At 42.4% G+C, this 23,838-nt stretch overlaps 1 protein-coding gene across 3 annotated transcripts in view; it reads right to left on the bottom strand.

The window, feature by feature from the left end:
• Window positions 1-1,080: 1,080 nt before the first annotated feature.
• Window positions 1,081-23,838, bottom strand: part of TSPAN12 (tetraspanin 12) — a 76,274-nt gene continuing 53,516 nt past the window's right edge. For 2 of the 3 annotated variants that reach the window (XM_077338411.1, XM_077338409.1), the window contains 4 exons: window positions 22,501-22,575; window positions 8,628-8,735; window positions 5,330-5,473; window positions 1,081-4,028 (listed from right to left, as the gene is read on the bottom strand). In XM_077338411.1, the coding sequence (XP_077194526.1) occupies window positions 3,723-4,028; window positions 5,330-5,473; window positions 8,628-8,735; window positions 22,501-22,575 (633 nt within the window). In that variant the 3' untranslated portion in view covers window positions 1,081-3,722. The remainder of the gene's footprint in view (window positions 4,029-5,329; window positions 5,474-8,627; window positions 8,736-22,500; window positions 22,576-23,838) is intronic. The other variant, XM_077338410.1, reaches the window with a different exon arrangement.

The raw sequence follows: 23,838 nt of genomic DNA, 5'->3' as shown, positions 1-23,838 counted from the left end.
TTTAGGGAAAAAAAAAGGGGTTTTAATAGCAGCAGTTCTCTCTCCCACAGAAAGAACCCCTAACTGCTGGATGTTCATTGTCGTCTGGAGGTGTGGAATGTTGAAAACAGAAGGATGTCAGTAAGGGAGGGGGAAATAAACCCAAGAGAAGCAGAAACTCAAGACCCAGAGCTTATTACCCTTGAGGGCACGAGGCATGCATCCTTACACCTACACACTCATCAATCAGTGTTTTTGGCAATTGTACTATAGCACCAAACTATGGAAATCCAGACCAAGGTGAGAAGGAATCTCCTCATCTAGCTACAAAGCTCAGAACCGTTACAATGCCCAAGAATTATTTTTTTTTGCCTGCCCCATGTTTCCTTGTGAGTATGCGAACATTTTCTTAAGTAGCAAACTTAAAAGCCAAGTACTTGTCAGCAGGGCAAACAAGGAAGGGATTTCTGCATTCATGAGGTATGCAGGAAAATGTTGTATAGTTTTATTTATTTAAAAAGAGGACCTCATCATTCCTCCACAACAAGGGGCTAGATGAAGACTGGGCATGCTCATTGACCTCTTGGAAGTGCTGAATTTTATGAGCAGTTGCAATTTTAGATAAAGGAACAAAAAAGAAAATGGAGATGGATGGACACTTGACCTGTTCAAACCCTTAAGAGCTAACTGTGTCCTGACAACAGAGATTTAGCATTGGGACAGAAATGTCCTAATCATTTATTGTTGTTTTCAATTGACTAATTCAGGTACACCTCTCAATTTCGGCCACTTATTCCCAAGTCCCCAACTCCTTTTTGGAAGATTAAAGATGATTTAGGCATTCCTGTTCCCTTTCTTCTTCCTTTAGTAGGTATAATAGCCACCAACTGAAAACTCGTGGCTAATAATTGGGAAGGACTGGAAAACTTGGAGATCCTCATCGTAATAAAATTCAGGAAGCCCAGCTCTAAGAGAATGGTAGAAAACGACTACACCAGTAAAGATAACTATAGGCAAAAGGTTCTACAGTCAAGGAAATCACAGAAGGAATGGGTCAGGGGAAAAGCTACCGGATTTCAAACAAAGGAAGTCAGAAGAAAGAATAGGACAATAGTGGTTTTTATTGACTGCCACATTATGCAATACTATCCCCTCCCTCATCAATCCCCGTGCAAACTGGAACACACTTTAAATCATCTAAGACTATAAATTCCCATACCTCCCAGAACCCCATTATCCAAAATTTAACAATTAAAACTTCTCAGAAATTAATGTCAATTGCACATTGCAAGGGCACAACAAAGATTCTCAAATGATTGTGCCCGAAGGAAGATTTGGATGACCCAGACCCATGTGGTAGCCATCAAAAAGGTTGCAGTAGTCCATAGTCATTTATTTTGGAACAGCACTCCCTCCCCCAATTCCCCCCCCCAGCATTGTGGTGGGGCTCAAGCTGAGTTTAGTGATGACTATGAAAGAGGGACTATGATCCTCTCTCTATGCCATTACAGGTTTCATGTCATAAGCTCTAAAACAGCTACCATATGGCTCCTGAGCCCTAGAATTCACTGTCATAGAATACAAAGCCAGACATAGCTAGTTGGAAAAAAATACATAAAAATACAGTAAAATGCACTTTTTCACAATTCAATAAATATATTTTAATCTTACATGTGGCAATTTTAGCCACCAAATACTCTAAATGGGAGAAGAGTGAGCATCTTACAATGTGATCTTACACTGTATCAGATAGCCAGAATGAAAGCAGTTCATCTATTCCCTGCAGTTATGGAATGACAGAGTTGAGGGGGATCTAAGTTATCTGGGCTAGTTGATGGACATAAGGCCTCAGGTCATGCCCACAATCCAGGCCTCAGGATGCCATTAGCAGAGAGCAAGTGATTCTTGACACTTTGCCTGCAGAACAGACAGGTCCCAAAAATTCAACCTGGGTCACATGTAAGATACAATTCTACACTCATTTAACAGTATTTTAAAATTCACCTTAGACTAAATGTTTTAATTTAAATTTTTAAAAATCATGTTATATAAAAAAATGTATTTCCATTATCTTCTTTAAAACAGCTCAAATCAAAGTGCTGTCAAAAGGTCTCTTTATAAAAACTGTAGTTTAAAAAAAACAAGCATTCACATGGATTGTAATTCTGCTACACACACACACAATTTATATACAAATATAAATCCCTGATCTTTTCCCACCATGGCTTAGTTTAGTGGTTGAAATATACTTTTCCAAAGCAAATTTGGGTATTCCGTTGTCTTGGACCACTCTGCTTATGGGCTATAAGGGGGTTGTGTGTGCTTCGAAAAACTACCCTGACTGTTGCAGCACAAGGACAAAAGGAACATTCTACTTGTGTATGTGTACATCTGCACTGGATGCAACTGTGCACCAGTAACGGATACACATGGAGCTGGGTGCAGACTTCCTGAACAACGTGCACACACACCACCATTCTCATATGCATATGACCAGTGCAATGTGAACATTAGCATCCCAACACAAGGACATCAGCGAGTCTTTCAGTCTGTCTCTATCCCAATGGAAATGTGCATCCCTATATAGAGGTGAGCACCACCCTGAAAGATTCTCTCCCATACAACACTAGTTGCTCGTCTAAGGGATATGGGTTCCCGTTAAATCCTGAGAATGACACATTTTCAAGTTTCTGACCCTCATGATTGTGCTGATTACTTTGAAAAGGAACAATATTTTCTAAAAGCTCAGAAGCATGGAGGCAAGGGAAAGCTATCCCTGTTTTCCCAAACTCACAGCTTTTAGATACATATTCAGGATTTCAAAAGGACTGACGCTGAGAGAGGCAATAAAGTCCAGAATAAGCATATCACAGACCATTTATGCACTGGAGGTTTCAAGCTGGCTGCAGGCTGGAGTTTTAGTCATGACAGGTTGCCCCACCTCTTCCTGCACCCACACGGGGGAGCATTTGACCCGATGCACCTCATCCACCAGGTCATGCCCACAATCCAGGCCTCAGGATGCCATTAGCAGAGAGCAAGTGATTCTTGACCCCCGATTTGTACTCCTGCATGAGAGCTAAGACAGTGAAGTTCCCAGTGCATAAATGGTCACAGTGCAACATTTCCCAACGTATGAGGACTGCCATCAACTTTTGTTCACAAGGGAACAAAAATTACTAAAGTTACATTCAGTTGACAAACCATAATTAGCCAGGGCCCTCCATTCCTGATATATGCTCAGTAAGGCTTCAGTGTTGAACCAGTTGTCCATTCTTCTCTTAAGAACGACCGTTCTAAATCTCATCTGATTAAATCAGACAGCACAACAGAAATCAGGATCTGTTTGTGAAAATGCTGCTTCTTTAAAAATGCCATGCTGCTTTTATGTAGTGATGAGCAACAGTATTCATAACATCCACAGTTCTGCACAATGTGTAATCTTAGAGAACATGGAGGAGCCAGTTTACTTAAATGAAGTAATAAAAAATCAGTAGGGTTAGAACCACAACACAGTTTTAAAAGCAGAAGGCTTGATCCTTGACCATCCATAAGAATAATGATCCTTAGGGCTGATCCTGCGTTGAGCAGGGGGTTGGACTAGATGGCCTGTATGGCCCCTTCCAACTCTATGATTCTATGATTCTATGATTCTATTGTCAACTTTCTTTTCGAATACAGATTAATTAATTAGAATGATGCACTTGGAAAACAGAGAGGGTAGTGACTCTTGTTTCATCAGCCTACAGTTCCTCCATTTCAAAGTGTGTGTTAAAACTGTTGGCCATGGAAGTTTGTTCCAAGATCCTTGTCAGGCTGGGTTTCAGCAGCTCCACTGAATGACAGGACAGGTGCTGGGTAGTGTCGGTCTTCAAGGACAGCATCTGTTCTGTCCCTGGTTCCCGGCGATCGTAATAGAGAGCCCACAGCAAAGTAATAGTAAGAATCATAGCCAGAATTTGGGTAACCCCAATAGAAATTCCAAGGAATCGAAGCACCTGCAGTTGCTTGGTTCCTCTCAGGAAAGTGTACATCTTCTTACCACACCCCTGCAGAACACAAAAAGATGGACTAGGTCAGCTGTCATTATTAAGATATATCGCAGAATCTCCAGTTCCTTTTTCAGAAAGCCTCTCTCTCTCTCTTATTAGATCTTTGATATACCAGAAGACTCAAACTGAAAAATTAGCTGGTCCAGGTGATACATCTTTAATTACAAGTCTGTGGATGGAAAGGATTCTGAGGAAAGATTGCAAAAACACTGGGTTCAAATCTTTGCACTGAATCTCAGTAGATTAAGTTCCTGTATCTCAGCCTGTTCTACCTCAGGAGTGCTGTGCGAGTAAGATCAACTGCAAAGCACTTTGTATTATGCATTATCAAAAATGCTATAGAAATTATTTTATAGTAAATAAAAATCAAATTAAGTCTATCCAGGTAATTAAAAGCTATCAAAGAAGGAGCAGTTATAGATATACACACTGGTGCAGTTATACATACACAATGTGTCTTTTGTTCCCTAGCCATTATCCACCTTTGGGGGTTTAAACTTAAAGCTTTTTTTCCCCCATAGTAAACTGATCTCCAGAAGATGAAACATTTCCAGCTGAAATTATTTTTCAACAAGAAGCTCAAACAGGTTGTTTATCAAAGTTCCTAATAATGTTACCAAGATTTTAAAAAATAATTGTTCCACTGATTAGGATAAATTGTTTTATTTTTTTCAAAAGCTAATTCATGATTTTAAATAAGAAAGCTACAGATTACTAATGGTGCAGACATAAAAGGCCACATTCTCTAAGTACTTTTGAGGTCTCTGGCAAGTGAGGTCAGAGCCGCCAGTAATTGCTCTCCAATGGTTATGAAGTTCAAAGGTTTCTGCTCTGCCTAAGCCTCCACTTGAAATACTTCAGCTCTTCAGGGGGCAGAAGTGAGAGGGAAGGTGAGGAAAGATCAACTGTTTAATTCATAGTGGACACTTTTCCACCTTCTACCATTTTTCTTCCTGTCAGAATGTGAAAATCTTTTAATGAAAATTTAAAGGAGACAACTTAAAGCAGCCCTCAATAGTTTTCCCATTATTTCAATAAACAAGCTAGTTCCAAGTGAGTGGCCCTTTGGGGGAGCTAACATGGGCAGGAGCACTGTGCATGTATTGGCATGTATCGACACATGGTTCCTTGCTGAGGGAAATGAGATCCTCTCTGCCATCTATTTTTCTCCTTGTTCTCATGCAGCAAAAGCTTTGTGAATCTCCTTTATGACACATGATGTCCTTACAAGACAGTTATCATGGCATTAGCAGCACACTCCAGGAAATGTTGCGGCCAACACTCAGTTTTTTCCTTACCTCCTGATACAGGTCGCTAAGGTCCTCTTGGTGGGCCTGCTTGGAGCATCCTGGGAACTCTCTTACACAACAAGAATCAGGAGGCCAATCCATTTCTGTCATTTCCAACCAGTCGGTGAAGTAAACTACTCCACAGCATTTAAACTGCAAAAGAAATCCACTTGAGCATAATACTCAATAGCCAATGAAAGCGATTTCTCAAAGATAAACTCATCCTACACAGCCAGAAACCCACCTGGTTCCAGCTGACAGCACAGTTTGTCCCTTCACTGGAGACCTTAAAAAGAAAACCAGGGCATACTATCTGGTGTGGTAGTTAAGCCAAAAGCAATCTGATCCTTCTGTTTGCCATCCTTCTAATAATAATTGTGTGCTATCACGTTATACAGTCCATGGGCTTTGCATAGCAACAGATAAGCAAAGGTGGTTTGCCATTGACTTCCTCACCACAGTACCCCCAGTCTTCCTCAGTGGTCTCCCATCAAATACTAACAGTGGCTAACCCTGCTTAAATTCCAAGCTCTGACAAGACCAGGCTAGGCTTGGCTATCAGGCTGCTTGGCCGTTCTTCTGCCTGAGCAGGGATTCATAAACCACTCTGGAGGTGGCTGGACTGGAAAGTCTGTGAGACTTTCAGTCATTCACATCCTCCTCCTAACCGTGGGTCTATTTGTGTTCTTGCGATTCACCTGGGTGAACATAATTGATATTAGGAAATCAGAGTATAAAAACACAGCCCCCCCCCAAAGGCTCTGAATAAGTTTTAAAACATTTTTGAACTAAAATTATGTGCTTTCAATGGAGTAAAAGAATAGGCACTTACTAGAATTTAAAGTACTGTTAATAAATTGTTAATATTGTTAATAATAATAATTATTAACAATAAAATTGTTAATAATGACTGTTAATAAATTCTGTAGCCGTGTGGTAAAAAATAGTTCGCATAATAGTGAAAATGGAAAATACCCCAAATTAGATATATATCCTGTTAGAATAAAGCATCTTTCCTAAGTAAACCTTTTCAAAAGTTGACTTGGAAAACACAGTATTTGTATATTTGGCAAGAAAGCATTTTAGGAACTTGCACTTATTTTAAAGTTTAAAGAGGATATGTCTATTAATTCCCTTTGTTGCTCCCACTGTTGCTTTTTGCTGGGGTTGATAGTGTGGCTAAATCTAAAGATATTTGTTAAATTATTATAATAAACTTCAGTTTTAATAAAATTTACAAAGCAAGTATGTCATACTCTTCACTTTGCCTTGAGCTCAGGTCAAAGATGAATAGAATAAACCAGAGGAGGGAAATGGAACAGACTCTTGGAACCAACAAGAGAAGGAAGTATTTCACAATCTCATCCCTCTTCATCGGTCTCTATAAGCAATGCCAGAAAATAATTGTTTTTCCTTCTTGTTGGTCATATCAGTGCCTTCCATTCATTGGCTTGAAGGTAGAAAGAGATGAGAGTTAACAGGCTTTTTTCCTCAGTGAATGTGAACAGTTCAGGGAAAAGGCTTCGCTATCAGGCTGATATCCCTCACAAGAGCTCCTCAAAGCTATTTCAGAACTTGGGCTTTCTAGATGCAGACACTGATGACTCCATATTTAAACTGACTCCACAGGACAAGGAAAGAGCCAGTTTATTCAGGTGGGCAAAACGGAGTTAATAAAAACACTGTCTTCATAAAGAGCTACCTAGTTTCTTCTAACTTTTCAGTGCCTTTAGATAAAAGCAACTTTAAACTTGTTAATTTTATATTCTGTCTACTGGGCTCTTTCTAAAACAAATATAGACTTATCAAATGTAACCAGGAAATGTTTAAATGCACAGGAAATCTGTGCAAAAGTGATAAATTTCAGAATTCAACTAGGCAAGAGAATGACAGGCATTGAAAGTGTTCTTTTCCTGCACATGAACATATATCTTGAATTAATGGCTTTTACCTTGTGCACTTCCATGTTTGTGCAATTTAATAGCTCATTCTTTTGTAAAAAGAGCTCTGTGTTTCTCCCTCACCTAAGAACCAAAAATATAAGCAAGTGCTATTTTCACCATCCGTTAGAGAGGCAAGAAATAAAATGGGCTACTTTGCAGACAATGGCAAGTACTGTTTTGTAGGCTTCTGTTCTTTCAACACTTCCCATTTCTTTCCAACTCTTGGACATTTGCTTTCCTAAACTTTCTGCTCTAAAACCACTTTTAGACATTTATATTTTCAGTTAATGAACAAATTCAATTCTTGCTTTAGTTTATTGGGAAAGCTTCTCTTACAATCATAACTGCCACAGGACTGGCCCCCTGGGTAGGACCAAAGGTCCATTATGCTCTGTGTCTGATATAGACTGTGGGAAGCCAATGCTTCAGGGAAGCTCAAAAGACTAGTGTGGTAGAAGTAACATTATGGAAATGATTTAATGGGTAGAAGACCTTGGTTTAATTGCTTTCTTTACCTATAACCTATGGTCTAACCCGGTGGTCCCCAACCACCGGGCCGTGGCCCAGTGCCAGGCTGCGAATGCCCTGACACTGGGCCGCGGCTCCCTCTCCCCGCCCCCCCCCCGCAGTAAGAAACTTCCCAGGCCGCAAGCTTGAGGCCCGGCAAGCTTCTTACTGTGGGAGGGGGGAGAGGGAAGCAGGGCCACGCATGTGCAATGTGCATGTGCGTCTGGCCAAGCATGCATGCATGCACCATGCGCAGCTGAAAACACATACGCGCCACACTTTTGTGCATGCATGCATGCGCAAAAGTACCACGCATGCACGTTATTGGCCGCGCATGCACAGCATGCACGGCTGGGCAATCACCCTCCCTGCTGCCGCCGGTCCCCAGCCTGAAAAAGGTTGGGAACCGCTGGTCTAACCTACCTCATATGGTTGTTGTCAGAATACAATGGAAGTGGCAAAACTATGAGTGCCACTTTCAGAAAAATGATAGGATAAAAATGTGTGAAAGGTACCCATTTGTCCAAATGACAAGCATAAGAATAATTTCCTGGGAGGAAGGTCCACTGAATAGACATCAGTAGGATTCCCAGACCTGCTTAGAATTGCACTATTAATTGTAGGTTTTGCTTTTCAGCTAATATATGTCTTTGGAGATACCATGCATCCCAAGAAGAGGCAGAGGAGAACTATTGCTTATTAAGCAATAGCTTATTTGGTTGGCTATCGGGTTCCAACACTTAAATAAATGAACTGTGAAATCATTTGCAACAGACCAACCAAGAACTTTTCAAGGCAGTTCAAAATACATAATTAATCAGCTTCATAGCCACATTTTGAACTGGATGTCATCTTACCTCTCTCTGAAAGAAATTCCAAGCATGAGTAAGCCACTGATATCTAGGTAAGCCATAATTGGTCATTCTGGCTTTTAAAGTGACCATGTCCGACCATTGCACAGGAACCTGAGGGGAAAAGGGAGATACTCTGAATAAGTCACATGACCAGAAATCAACTGGAAGGCAGGAATAGAAACATGCAGAAACATGCAGACTCATAGGGCTACTTTTGAAGATACCCATTGGTGATATTGCCTTTCAGTACTAGTTATATAGTAAAATGGTACTGAGAACATACTCAATAATATAACAAGGCTTCCATGTTCCCCCCACCAAAAAAAAAACATTTATCTTTACACCGCAGGACTTTTTCATTTGGGACTTTTTCATTTTTCTCCATGCACTGAAGTTCCAGTATAATTTCATATAAATGTGAATGAATAGCCATAAGGAAGCAAGATCCAAGGAAAGTCTTGTGGCCATTTGTCCCCTTTCAAAATAATAGATATAGGTTTTGCTTGTATGAAATGATATTATGGCACTTCAGTGCAGGGCACTTCAGACTAAAACACATTTTAGTCCCAATAATACCTACAATTTCAGCAGCATTGATTAAAAACAGAATTTGGACTGTTTCATTTTATACATCTCCAAGAAAAAGTGTCCAAATTAGTGAACAAGATAATAATATTTTCCATTGCAATTATCAATGTTTTTGTACACAAAGGGCCCGATCATACAGGATTCAATTCATTAATTAGAAGACATATTTGTATTCATGGGTAAAACAGTCCAATAGCACTAGAAACAGGAAGGATTGCCTTTTGCAATGTGTGTTTAAAGGTACTGAGAAAGTATTTCCTTTCCAATATATTTCCAAAAATAAAACTGATTTAGACGTACAGTTTGCTTTCTCATGTCACAGAAGATGACCCCAATCAGTGTATGAGGAACAATGTTAACCACAGTTTTGCTTCCTGTACCATAACTGTTAAGAACTGAAAACTGATTTCTATTATACTGGGTAAAACGCCAATAATCAAATGTCCTTACGGTATCATTCTGTATTCCCTTATTATTCTTTTGATTTTCTTTTATTAAGTTGGGTAGTATTAGAAAGAAAACAAAGACACTGATTTAACACAATTATTTAAGTGATATCCCTTCTGATTTTTCATGTAATAAACTGGTATCTTTCCACTGCTTTTGTCACAATGAAGCCTCTATTTTGGTCTTCATTATATCTCATCTCGGCCCTGTCTCTCCTTATTAGGTAATAAATGAAAGGATAAACATTCCACAGTAGGAGGCCTGCAATAATTGCATCTTGTAAATCAAGCAACTATGACATGGCAACAATTTATCATGACAAAAATGCTAAACCCTGTTGTGAAAACAGACGGTGAAATTCAAGACTTAGTTTTCTCTTAGTAAACGTTTCCAAAGAAGATTCATTTTGAAGCACAAATTCAGTTCTAGGAAGGCTACTGTTACAGTTAACCTCTACATTCATAGCAACCCTCGCATGTTCATTTTCTTGAAGCACCACCGATTTCAGGACCCAGTCAAGAAGTTAGCACTATGTGTGGTAAAGAACAAAATCAGTCCCTAACAACAGTTCAGACAGGGCTGCCAGACATCAGACCCCTTGCTGAGAAATTGCTGGCAGGCTTCCGAAGAGGTCAGGACTCCTCAGCTGTTGCAACATTTTTTGCTATCATGGGGAAAGATATAAATTTTGCTATGCGTGTAATTCAATGTGTCCAACTTTTAAAAACACACAAATGAAAACAAAGGATTGTGCAAGGATGTGAAAGATACTGTCAGACCCTGGTGCAACCAGTACCATGCTGTGCAATTAATCCAGTCTCAGTCTACCTAAATGAACAGGCTTCGACTAGAGGAACTTCAACTGAAGTAGCTCTGTATGGTATTTCACTGTTGGAACAGTAAGCACAGTTCTGGTTGTTGTACCTAACTAGGAGGTTAAAGAGCTGGGGGAAAGTGCAGAAACTGTCAATCCAAATAATCACAGTGTTGGAGTGCCCGCCGTATAAGACAAGGCTAAAACATCTACAGCTTTGTCATGGGGGGGGGGGGGTAGACTGAGAGACGATGCAGTGGCAGTCTACAAAAAGGTGTAGAGAAAGTGGACAGAAACTTGGGCCTCTGTCCTCTAATACTTGAGGTCACCCTACAATTGGGCAGTAGATTGAAAACAGATAAAATAAGCATTACCTCTAAAAACGTATGTGTGGAATTTACTGCCATGAAATGTGTTGATGGCTAGTGGCTTACCTGGATTTTAAAAGGGCATTGAACAGATCTACAGGCCCAGTGGCTATTAACCATCAGAGCCAAATGGGATGCCTGGATTCAGAAGAAGACTTCTTCCCTCAAAGCCTGGAAAGCAAGGAAGAGGCGAGGGCTGCTGTGCGTGAGTCCTGCTTCTGGGCTTCCCCTTGCCAACTGACTGGCCACTGAAGGAAACTGAATGCTGGTGGGTGGGGGGGGGGGCAGCTTGGTTTGATACAGTGTGGCCACTCTTATGTTCCAGGAATAAAAGAGAGACTATGTAATGAGGTGCTCCTTTTTCTGATACTAACACCTAGCACACTGCTGACAGTAGATATTAAACAATAATAATTGCTCTGTTGTAAAACAGACAAAAATATAGCCACAAGCATTCCAAAACAGAGTATTTTACTATATTACGCTATTATTACACTGATTATTTAGCGCTGTAAACCCATAAACACCTGAATAAACACTGGCCCATTAAAAGTCCCAGTTTGAACTTTTTTCATACACAAACATTTATCACGGTTTACTTCTCCCACACTTTACCACAATTTTAAGAAGCAGAACTAAACTCAAGGCAAAGGTGTACCCAACAAAAGAAAAAAGTATGATTATTGTTATGAAGAAAGATTAACAATGGCCTCCTAAGTAATAATTTGCTAAAGAAGAAACTCAATACCAGTCAAAACATTTTACACAAAATAAAATGGAAAGAGATGTACTCAACCAAATAACAGGAAAATGATAAAATGATTAGAGATCAATAAACACAAAAAATATTTGGATGGCTCTGCCACATGTCGATCTGGTTTATCAATATAATCAACAAGCCATGACCTGTAAATCTCAATGTGTTTGCCTAACTTTAGTAAGCTTGACTGAGCAAGTTTTCCCATTAAAACAACTCTCAAACTGCAGCTCACCAATGGGTCACAGAAGGGATACAACAGGTACGTGCTTGAAAGGCACGTACAAGAATCATAGAATCATAGAAGAGTTGGAAGGGGCCACACAGGCCATCTAGTCCAACCCCCTGCTCAACGCAGGATCAGCCCAAAGCATCCTAAAGCATCCAAGAAAAGTGTGTAGACTGTGTGTAAAAATGCAACAACAGATGCTTACACTGTAAGGGCTGTCTAAGCAAAGGGCTGAAATCTCAATCTTTGGGATAACTGGGTATCTCAATAAATGTCTCATCATCTACAAGACACTGTAACAGCTATTGATTTTAGTTTCACACATCATTCATTTCTTTCCTTTCTCAGATATTTTGTAAACCATACTCCAAGTTCTATATTATCTAGTTATTTTTTTTCTGTTAGAAGGGAGAGGGGGAAAAGTGAGCAGGTCATTTGCTTCTACCATATATGGCTACTAAATAAAACTAGTTAAATGAGACACTGTCACAATATTCATTAATATTTAATTAATTGTGGCATGTTCCTAAAGAGATGGGAATACCAAAGCATCTTATTTGTCTCTTGAGAAACCTATATGCCGGTCAAGAAGCAACAGTGAGAACTGAACATGGAATCACTGATTGGTTCAAAATTGAGGAAGGAGTTCGGCAAGGCTGCATACTGTCGCATTGCCTATTTAGCTTGTATGCAGATCACATCATGAGCAAGGTGAGGTTAGATTGGGATTAAATAGATGGGGAAATAAATGGGGAAGAAAAGGAGGTAGTGACAGATTTTATTTTCCTGGGCTCCAAGGTTACTGCAGGTGGGGACTGCAGCAAAGAAATTAAAAGATGCTTGCTCCTGGGGAGGAAAGCTATGGCAAATCTAGACAGCATCCTAAAAAGCAGAAACATCACCCTGCCAACAAAAGTGCGTTTAGTCAAGGCTATGGTCTTCCCAGTTGCAATGTATGGCTGTGAAAGTTGGACCATAAGGAAGGCTGAGCGTCAAAGAATTGAGGCTTTTGAACTCTGTTGCTGAAGAAGACTCTTGTGAGTCCCTTGGACTGCAAGGTGAACAAACTTGTCAGTCTTAGAGGAGAGCAGCCCTGATTGCTCTTTAGAAGGCCAGATCCTGGAGATGAAACTCAAATATTTTGGCCACCTCATGAGAAGGAAGGACTCCCTGGAGAAGAGCCTAATGCTGGGAGTGATTGAGGGCAAAAGAAGAAGGGGACGACAGAGAATGAGGTGGCTGGATGGAGTCACTGAAGCAGTCAGTGCAAACTTAAATGGACTCTGGGGAATGGTAGAGACAGGAAGGCCTAGAGGATCATTGTCCATGGGGTCACAATGGGTCGGAAACGACTTTGCAACTAACAACAAAAAAATTATTGATTTTATACCCCGCCCTTCCCGACATGTCAGCTCAGAGCAGTTTACAAAAAAGGCACAATAACAAAATACACTAAAGTAGTAAAATCAATACTCTCCCAAATTAAACATAAAACAGCATTAACAACACTGAACAGCAGACAAAAATCAGAAAATACTCCTTAATACCCATCCTGCTGCCCATATCTCGCCAAAATGACGTGTGATGTAAAATCAGGCAGTCAAGTGTATTAGCCAGCAACTTAATCTTGGCACATTAACATACGGCAGGACCCCCAGATCAATCACCCCAGCATCTCCCCCCAGTCTCAACCGAAAGCCTGGCAGAAAAGCTCTGTCTTGCAGGCCCTGCTGAACATTGATAGCTCCATCAGAGCCCTCAGTTCTTCTGGGAGATCATTCCACCAGGCAGGGAGCAGGGGGCAGGGCCTTTCAGCCCTGGCCCCAACCGAGCACAGGTGGACATCCTGGGGGCCCGGGACCACCATGAGATTCATACCTGCAGAGCAAAGTGCTCTACAGGGGCCATAGGCAGACAAGCGGTCCCTAAGATAGTCAGGACCCAGGCCACATATAGCCTTAAAGGTTAAAACCAGAACCTTGAACTTGATCCAGAAATAGACTGGTAGCCAGTGCAATTGACGCAGCACAGGCTGGATATGGGCCCTCCATGCTGGATATGGGCCCTCCAAGAAGTTCTGGTGAGGACCCTTGCAGCTGTGTTTTGTACCAGTTGTAATTTCTAGATCAGAGACAAGGGCAGGCCCGCGTAGAGCAAGTTACAGAAGGCTAACTTGGAGGTGTCTGCTGAATGGATCACTGTGGCTAGGTGGTCCAGCGACAGGTAGGGCCCTAGTAGCAGGGCTTGGCGAAGATGGAAAAACGTCAACCGAGCTATGTGACCTGAGCCTCCTTTGAAAGAGAGGCATCAAGAATCATGCCCAAATTCCTGGCCGCTGGTGCAGGTGTTAATTGAACCGTGTCCAGGCATGTGAGACATACTGCTGAACCCTGCCCCTTCCTACTCAGTCACAGGACCTCCATCTTGGAAAGGTTGATTTTCAGGCGACTCTGCCTGAGCCATCCAGACACTGCTTCCAAAGAGCTGGCAAATGTATCGGTGGGGGAGTTCAGCTGTATGTCCAGCAGAAGATAGAGTTGGGTGTAATCTGCATATCTTATCTTTAACCGCTCCTGGCGGAGCGTAAGAAATAAAACAGTAAGGGCCCCGAGGGCAGGCCTCCCAACCCGCCCCACCCCCCACCAGAGCTTACCTTCACTCCACGGTGGCCATTACTCTGCTGGCCACCGAGAGCAAAGGTATGCTCGCTGGCCCCTGCCCTCTACCCGACAATGGCTCCCCAGAAGATCGGGGGGAGGAAAAAAGCTCCCCAGGCCCTGGGGAAGGCGATCCACGGCTTCGCGAGCTGCGGATCGCCTTCACCGGGGCCTGGGTAGCTTTTCTGCAGATCGGGGGGGAGGAAAAAAGCTCCCCAGGCCCCGGGGAAGGCGATCCGTGGCTCCGCGAGCTGCCCAGCGCCTTCCCCGGGGTCTGGGGAGTGTTTTGAAGATGGGGGGGGAGGAAAAAAGCTCCCCAGGCCCCGGGGAAGGTGATCCGTGGCTCGCGTGTTTGAAGATCGGGGGGGAGGCAAAACGCTCCCCAGGCCCCTAGCGCTAGCTGAATTTTTTTTCCAGTGGGCTTTACTACTAGTTGATGACATAATACTAATTGTTTCCTAAAAATGAAATATCACACCATGACAAAAGAGTTAGAAAGTTAAACGACAACTCCAGAGGAAACTGGAAACCACTGCTGAAGGCAGACAAGACTATCGGCTGTATCACCTGTGGATATTCAGACACAGATGTGGATGGAGTTAATTGGCTAGCATGACTCCTGCTCTCCCCCATCCTCCCCAGACCCCTTCCCGACCCACCCCGACGCCCCGACAACCATCCGCTACCTCTCCCTCAGCCCCTGTCCCCACGCTTCCAACCCCTGCACCAACTGACCCTTCCCCCGGCCGCTCCCCGCTCACCTTCTGCCGGTCCTCCTGCTCCCTGTCCCTCTCTTCCCTTTTTGCTCCCACCAACGCCGCCAGCCAACGCGGCCTGTGCGCCGGCCAGCACAGCAGACGAATTAACCAGGCATTGCTCAGACCGACACCCCACCGTGGCCCCGGCACACCTCTCCCCCGCTGCAGCGCTCATGCCCGGACTCCCAAGCATGCGGACTCCCATGCCCGGACTCCCTTCCCCGTCGCCTGCGCCACCTCCCCTCCAAGCCGTGCCACTTACCCGCCTGCCCCCACCAGCTGCCAGAAAAGCTCCCAGGTAGGAGGACCTCGCCCTATGCCCGCACTCTGCTCATTTTTAGAAATGGGTTTTTTTCTAGTATATTATAATTGTTTCTAAAGCTGGCATTCTCATTTTCAACTATAATACAGAGTAATGATGAAATCAAGTTTATTTATGTCTATCCACAGATTTCTGATGCATCGATGAGCATTATTTCTATCCTCCACCAAGAGCCAGCTTAATGTACATGAATGGAACCTTTGGGACTGTTTTTATACCTTTAAGGTAAGTTGAAACCATCACTGGATCTATTTAGATAGCTGTACCCTCATTTTTCCCACATGAAGCTGACAACATAGTTCCTCCCTCCTCATTGCAGAAGGGACAAGCTGAGATATGTACAGTATACATTATCTTTTGGTATTTAGCTACATTTCCCCTGATTTAGATGTCTGTTGTGCCAATAAATGTGTCTTGAGTCTTGAGTCTGGAGATGAGGTGCAATTCTGAAGGATCCCCAGTTTTGAATATCTGAAACTGTTTATCAAAGGGCTGACTATCAATAGGAAGCTCGCCCAGTAAGTAAAAGGGTACCAGAAGGAGATGTTGTCCAAACATAACATTTAAAAAGTGAGAACACTCGCAAGCAGACTACAAGTCACCCAGATAGTTGTTCAACCCCCCCCCCCCGGGCCAGCAAAAGGGAGAAACACAGAGTAATGACTGCTACAGGGTGGAAATGATTGTGTTCAATTCAAATGAAGACACCAGGTATTAACAATAACCATTTAAAGCAGAGTGACACTAAGGTCTGTGGAAAGAACTCAGAAGGGAGAAGATAATAATAAACATTACTAAATTAGCTATGCTATCAAAAAGAAATAATATGCAATTTTCTGACTGAGGATAAATCAGGGAATTAAGACAGCAGAGCCACATGCTGCACAACTATGGGAAAGACAGAACAGAAAACACCCATGAACATTTATGCACATGAACAGATTGAACAGAACAGAGAAAGGATTGTAGCACAGACTAAATTTATTATGGAAAAGAGAATAATAAAAAAACATGCTGAAACAGTGACTGCTCATTGAAGAGAAGGGAAAATATAGAGGGAAATCATAAAACAGAATTTATGGAGATATCCTTGCATAAAACACCACATCAGTCCTGAATTTCCTTTTGCAACCAAAAAAACTATAGCTTCTGGTTGTTTTAAAAGAGGAGAAAAAAAATTCATGGCCATTATTATTAACATGCATCTATTGCACATATTTTAAGAGTTTGCATTTTTATTAGTTCTTAAAGAAGATTTCAGCGGGTTGAAGCCTAAGGCCATTGAGTACAGCAGATCTTATTCATTTGTGTTTCTCACTGCAGCCAGCTGTGTTCCCTGAAATGCAGTGTGTTTGTGTGTGCGTGCGTGTGGGGGGGGGGGTCCACCATAGCAGAAGAAATGAGAACCCCCATATACACCAATAGAGATACCCAATGTGTAACAGCTTGAGCTGTATAAATAAAAGGGTAAGGGGTAGATGGGCGGAAAGTGGGTAGGGCCCAAAGTCCGGACAGGCCCTGCCCCTCCAGCCCGGCCAGGGGTAATATGGCAACATAGCAGCCAGTTTTCCCTTGGCCGCTGATGGAGACAGAACTATGTAGGCCTCCCGGGTTGGGTGGGCTGAGGGGACTGCCCAGCGCAGCCTGCCCAAGCCTCGGAGGGCCTAGGCTTGGGCAGGCTGTGCCAGGCCTTTGCCAGTGGGGAGGAGGGGGGATGGAGGGTGAGGGGCCTGCCTGCCACAGCCTGCCAAAGTCTCGGAGGGCCGCTCAAGCAGCCCCCAAGGCTTTGCCAGACTGCAGCAGGCCTTTGATGGCTAGGGGTGTGTGCTTTCCTTTTGAGGGGGGAAAGCTTTCCCCTTCTGTCTAACTGAGCTATAATTCCAGCAGATCTCCAGGCCCTACCTGGAGGTTGGCTACCATGGTTGGAAATATTCCTTGACATTTAGAGGTGGGGCCTCAAAATCGTACAATGCCTGACAGTCCATCCTCCAAAGTAGCAATTTTTGTTTGCAGAGCTCATCAGCAACAATAGTAGAGACAATGATAGAGGTCAGCCTTTACCAACAAGTTTGTATTTTTTGGCAAAAACAGACAGACAAACCAACTGGATAGTAGAGAAAATGGTGGAGGCTTGCAGGCTGATGCTGGGGTGGAGGGGCGCAGGTCTGTCCCACCTAGGCTGTGAGCTCTGGTCAGCCCTTACCAGCAAGAGTTTTTAATTTTTGGTGCAAACAGACAGACCAGAAAGGATCCTACAAGTCTAGAAAATGCAGGAAGATCTAAATAAGGAATATTTAGACCCCGTAACTTTAAGTGGTGAACAATTAACTGGCTGGAGAGACATAGGGGCTGAAGTGACTTTGCTAACACTTGGCCTGATAAATAAAAATCAGTATTTGCCATGAAGGTCCTATGAAATAAAAGGCATAAGTGGCCCAGAGGTTCAAGTGGAATTAGCTTTGGAGTTCGTGTACAAAGGGTTAACAGGAATGCAGACAGTGAGACTTTAGGGAGGATTATATTTTCCAGTTTTATTAGGCAATAATTTGGCTTTCCGGACAACATGAACTGCAGTTGCCAGAATTAGGCCTCAGGCTTCAGAAGGGCAGGCATCACCAGCCAAGCAACAGACTGGGCTAGCTGAGCCCAGTGAAAGTGAGGTTTGGAAGTGGAGCTTCACAAGGGTACAATGCCCCAGAGTCCACCCTCCAAAGCATCCATTTCTTCCTGGAGAACTGATCTTTATAGCCTGGAGATGAACAGTAATTCCAGGAGATCTCCGGGCCCCACCTGGAGGGTGGCTACTTGGGTTGGGCGCTTCGGTGTTTGAAGCGGCCGTACGTGCCCAAAGCAGCCAATGCCATGGCACGGTGTGTGTGTGGGGGCAGGTGGAGGGGACCCGTGGTGCTGGCTGCTTCAGGTGGGAACAGCTGCTTCAGGTTGGAAATATTCCTTGAGGTATGGGAGTGGGCCTCAAAAAGGTATGATTCCTCCGCAGCCTCCCAACCAGCCACATAGTACTCCCTGGCCTATTTCAGGTCAAGAACACCATGCAGAGAGGAGGTAAGGTTGCTGGACTGGTGTAGGTTCATGTTCACACACTTCCTATGTATGCTTGAACCTGACATGGGTCAGGACTATTGTGCACAGAGAGACAAAATTGCTCACAGGACTGAAGCCTTAAAGAATCTTACCCACCACAAATACATTTAAAATAAAGCTTTTAAGAATGCAAGATGAAAATCTTACTGGAAGAAAGGCCTAATATAACTAAAGATAACTGCTGATTTTTTTCAAATTAATAAATTAATAATATAATATTAATAAAAATATTATAAAAATAACTGGCTAAGAAAATTTTGCACAAAATAAGAAAATTTGTTTTTTTGCAAGTGTCTGACATATCAAAATGGTGAGAACATAATTAAAACTGATTTTTTTCAGGTAGATAATAATTATATAGCACTTTCTTCATAGGATTATTGAGACAATAAAAAAGGACCTTGAACTCCTTAAAGGGAGGCCATAAAGACAAATAAAACACAGAATCTTTTATCTTTGTTCAAGCAACTGCAAGCACACTTCCTATTATTATGTTTAAAATATATTGATTCCAAAATACACACGCAAACTTGTTTGAGTTCTAGGCATTATCAGCTGTTGACAGAGCAGCATTGGGGCAAAAAGGTGGGCAAGAGAAAAAGGGCATCTCATTGCAGGTGATCACAGCCTGTGGTTCTGCCTGAAACTAGGGCAACAGGGCCTGCACATGTGGAAAATTTCCTTTGCAATCCATCCTGCAGGAAACCCTTGGCAAACAGCTTAATTATTAAACTCAAAGAAGCTCTTCCTCATCAGAATCCCAGAGGAAGGTAACCGTGCTCACAGGGTGAATGAAGCACTTTATAGTTACAATCCCATTTTTATTCTGACATTTCAACAAAGTGATATTTTTAACCACAGTTATATTTGGAATAGTAGCCTCTCACTGGAATCTGTATAGCAAGGGAATGAATTCTGATGAAAACTGTTAGAATGCAATTTCAAGTCTGAAGATCTACCAGAAATTTTGTTGGTCCCAGTGCTTCACAAACACCAAATGAACCTTAAAAAAAAAAAGCAACAGCATAGCAAGACAATTTCTAATATTCTTGCTACCGTTGAAAAGGCCAGTATCCTGGGTACATCTTGGCAGCTCTGTGGAAAACTCTTGTCACTCTCTACATAAATATGTACCAAATGGAAAATAAGATGGGAGAATTTAACAGCTAGTGGAAGAACATACCAGCTTTTTTTCTCATTAGTGATTAAACTATTTCCCCGCATAAGATTTACACCTCTTGTTTGAGAAGGAAAGAACAGCAGAGGCTCTTTCAAATATGTTTAATATAAAATGCAAGCATTTAAAAAGTAGTCGTCATAGATTTTAACCAATTTTATTTTGCATATGGAACACAATGGCCTCGATCCAGCTGAGTTAGTAGTGATCGTCCCAGCTGAATAATAGAGCCAAGGTGGTAAAAAGGTTTGTCTTTAACTAGGTTATACAAGACCTAAGTCCAAATCCCCATTCAGCCAGGAATCTCACATCGGAACACTAATTCTTTCTCACAAACTAGCCTATTATACAGGTATGAGGACGAAGGAAGGAAGGAAGGAAGGAAGGAAGGAAGGAAGGAAGGAAGGAAGGAAGGAAGGAAGGAAGGAAGGAAGGAAGGAAGGAAGGAAGGAAACCATGTATGATGTGCTGAGCTATTTGGAGGAAAGGTTGAATAAAAATGCAACACAGAGAAAGGATTTTAGTTAGTTGCTCAACTGACTTCAATTGGACTTTTTTACAATTAGCTTTAGCTACATTGGAGCTATGTCTAGATAAAATAAAATATAGAACACTGAGATTCAAGTTCCTCAGAATAAGCATCAAATCTTGACTAAATGGAATAAATTAATCACTGCCACAACATCATTTCAAATTAAAGCAGCATATATTATATGAAAGTCCATTGTTGCTGGGGTGTCTTGACCCAATCAGATTCACAGTGACAGGCATAGCATAACAAGGCTCTTGATCATGGCAGTTCCTGAATGAATTGACCCTTGTTTGTCCCATCAGGGCTGTGCTGAGCAGGAATTTGGGGGCCTCCACTAAAATTACCCTGGAGAAGTCCCCTTTTTTTCTATATTTCACATTAGCTCCACAGTGAAACGTCAAAATTAGTAATTAGTAATATAAACCTAGCTTTTTTTGGTAAAGCTCTAGCTAAAGGAGGCAACTGTGCATTTTTATTGACTTGGCAAGGAGTCTGTGGGAAGAGGACCACTCTTGACACTGCAGACTAAAAAATCCAAGTATCTGGTAAAGGAACTCCCTCAGGGCAATTTTGCACCAGCGGTGCCACTCTTGGGCACAGCTAGTGCGTTGTGGTGGAGCAGCATGCTCCACTGTTTCCTGTCGCTCCGCGCGACTGCCGGGGGCTCCCTTGGCTGGCGGCCTGATGTGGTGAGAGGCGCTTCGCGCCTCTCGCCGCATCAGGCCGCCAGCAACGGAGCAACTGTGAGCCGCGCTCTGTGCGGCTCACAGTTGCTTCCTTGTCGGCAGGGCGGGGATTGGCCCGGCTGATGGTCTGTCCAGAGGAAGGGGCCAATCGGCACCCTTCCTCATCCCAGACAGAGCCCGCCCTAACTCCTCCCACTAAGCCCTTACGGCTTTATTTAGTCCACGGCGACCGTGGCGCTGCGGGCTGTGTTAAGATTGTATGGCATGTGTGTAATGTAGCCAGGAGTTGCGAAGATTATCCGGTTGCCAGGCAAGAGACGTTTGGAGGTGGTTTACCATTGCTTGCCTCCATGTCACATCTCTGTTATTCCTTTGGGGCTAGCCTTCCAAATGCTAGCCAGGGCCGACCCAGCTTAGCTTCCAAGATCTGATGGTATCAGGCTTGCCTGGCCTATCTAGCTCAGGTTATTCATAAACTATGTGACTACATATCAATAAGTTCAGTTAGATAAAATGACAACAATACTTTGCAGTTTGGTCATATCCTGTCAGCCTAAGCCACAAGGAGAAGAGAAGGCCTCTGGTCTAACTTGAATCTGCAATGCTTTCATTTGGTCAGTTAATTCATCCACTTCTATGCTTCTTCTCTCAAAACATAGGGCACGAATCCTTTTGAATGGCCCCTATAAGTCTCAAGACATAATGAATCAGCCTTCAAGAAAATAATGCTATTGCAGTTGAGGGATGGAATTGTCTTTTTGTTGATCTGGAAACATTATGAATGATTTAAAATAAAGAGTTAAAAAATGACTATAGTCATATTAGGCCCATTTTAGAAACAAGTGCTTTTCCAGAAAGACTGCTTAGAATCATTCACATATGAAAAGGAGTTCAGAAAAAGATGCAACACCAGCTGCATCTGGGCTAGAACAGCTAGCCAAGAATGAACCTGAGCTAGCATTCAGCCTGACATCCTGTTCCCACTGCTAGAGTTCAGCTCAGAAGAAGTGTCAACTAATACAAAGAGCACATCTGAGCATGCAGACTGTGCTTCCACCCCTGATGACTGTACTCAGCCCACATACATCTGAGAATACAAGACAAAGCTTTTATTTTTTAACTTTAAAGAACAATCCAATCTACAGACAAATCAAAGTGCATTACATGCAATGTTTTAGGAGACATTTAAAGGGGGGTGGAGCACCAGGCTGAGTTTCCTTCTACCTAAATAATACATTTTCTAAGTACCCTATTTATCTGAAAGGAATGTGAGTGGGGGTTCTCCCCCCCCCCTTTCACCCATGTGCAATCAAGAAAAACAGGAGTCTGAAATTCACATACAAGTTACAGTTATGCATGACAGGTTTACGACTGGAATTTAAGGTAGAGGAAAATTAGTATAAAATATCTTTACTTGTGTGTATTTTTATCCCACTCACCGTAATTTCTTGTTCATATGTCCAAACGCCACATGCCAGTTCAACACAGAATATCACAAGCAAACTTCCAAAATACTGAAGAACACAAGAGAACGTTACTTACATTTCTGAAAGAAATGAGTACCTCCCCTCCAAATTATTGTTTTTCTTTTTAAAAAACATGTTTTCATATTAATTAAAATGCAAATGTATTCCCCTCATTTTGGAAATCCAAAATATAAGGTACTAATAATTTTTAAAGGAACATAAAATTAAGGGTTTGATCACTGTAAGAGTATGAAAATATAAAAGAAATATATTTTAGTTTATACTGATAATATAATACAAATCTATAAAATACTGCTACAGGGACATGAAATGGTTTTTAAGAAATGTAGCAGATTAATAAAGTTTTAATAAAGAAAATCTCAAAGATTTCTAAAACATAAAGTAGCAATTTTAATGATGTTTTCAATACAGATAGAGTTCATGCAAAGTTTGGCATGCCATTCACATCAGGATAATAAAACTAGCATTCTGCTCTGTAGCTTGAGATCAGGGAATAAATATAAGTAATCCGAAACTTTTGCTACACTGGGCTGTTGAAGTCAGTAGACTCACTAAGGTGTAACTTTTCAGGGCTGTACTGTTCACAGAGAGAATGGGTAGTTAGGAAAATCATTAATCCAGGCCCAATTAAATCTATGCAGAAATGTGTATAATGACAGCCAGTGATGAATAATGCAGGCTTTCTCACCAGGGGTTTATTTATGGTCCTGGAAGGGTTTACTGAGTGGGCTGGAGTTAAATAGTTTGTGTGTGTGTTTTTATACACACACACACAGACACATATGTACCACATAGTGGCTCTATATAATTGCGAAGAGCCACTATGGGTGGAGCAGTGACCGGACCCTGTCTGGGTGTCCAGACACTGCTTCTGCTCCACAGGCCAATCCACAGACCTGGATTGGGCCAGCCCCTGGAACGCCCGCCCCCCAACCCAGCCACGATGCACATGCCCAGTCTCATGGACACACGCTCCCCACCAGCCACTGAGCCCTGCCCAGCAAACCGCTCCACCTGGATATATATAATGTGTTAAACATTTACTGGTAATATGACATATATGGTGGTGTCGACCCCCCCCCCCCATGGTCAATGATATGCCTGGAAGGGGGAAAGGGAGGGGCCATGGGTGCGCGTGTACATAGCTATGTTTTTCAACCATATTCTGCAAGATCACTTGGGGTTTCTTGAAGCCTGAAGATCCTTTTGTGTCCAACTGATCAGCATCAGTCCAACAGAAAATAGCATTAATGGGATTAGAGCTATCCTTTCTGATTGGACATCATGAGT

The sequence above is a fragment of the Paroedura picta genome, chromosome 5, assembly GCF_049243985.1.
Source record: "Paroedura picta isolate Pp20150507F chromosome 5, Ppicta_v3.0, whole genome shotgun sequence".
Classification (NCBI taxonomy): domain Eukaryota; kingdom Metazoa; phylum Chordata; class Lepidosauria; order Squamata; family Gekkonidae; genus Paroedura; species Paroedura picta.
The sequence above is the reverse complement of the archived record's forward strand: the minus strand, read 5'-3'. Positions and strand labels throughout refer to the sequence as shown.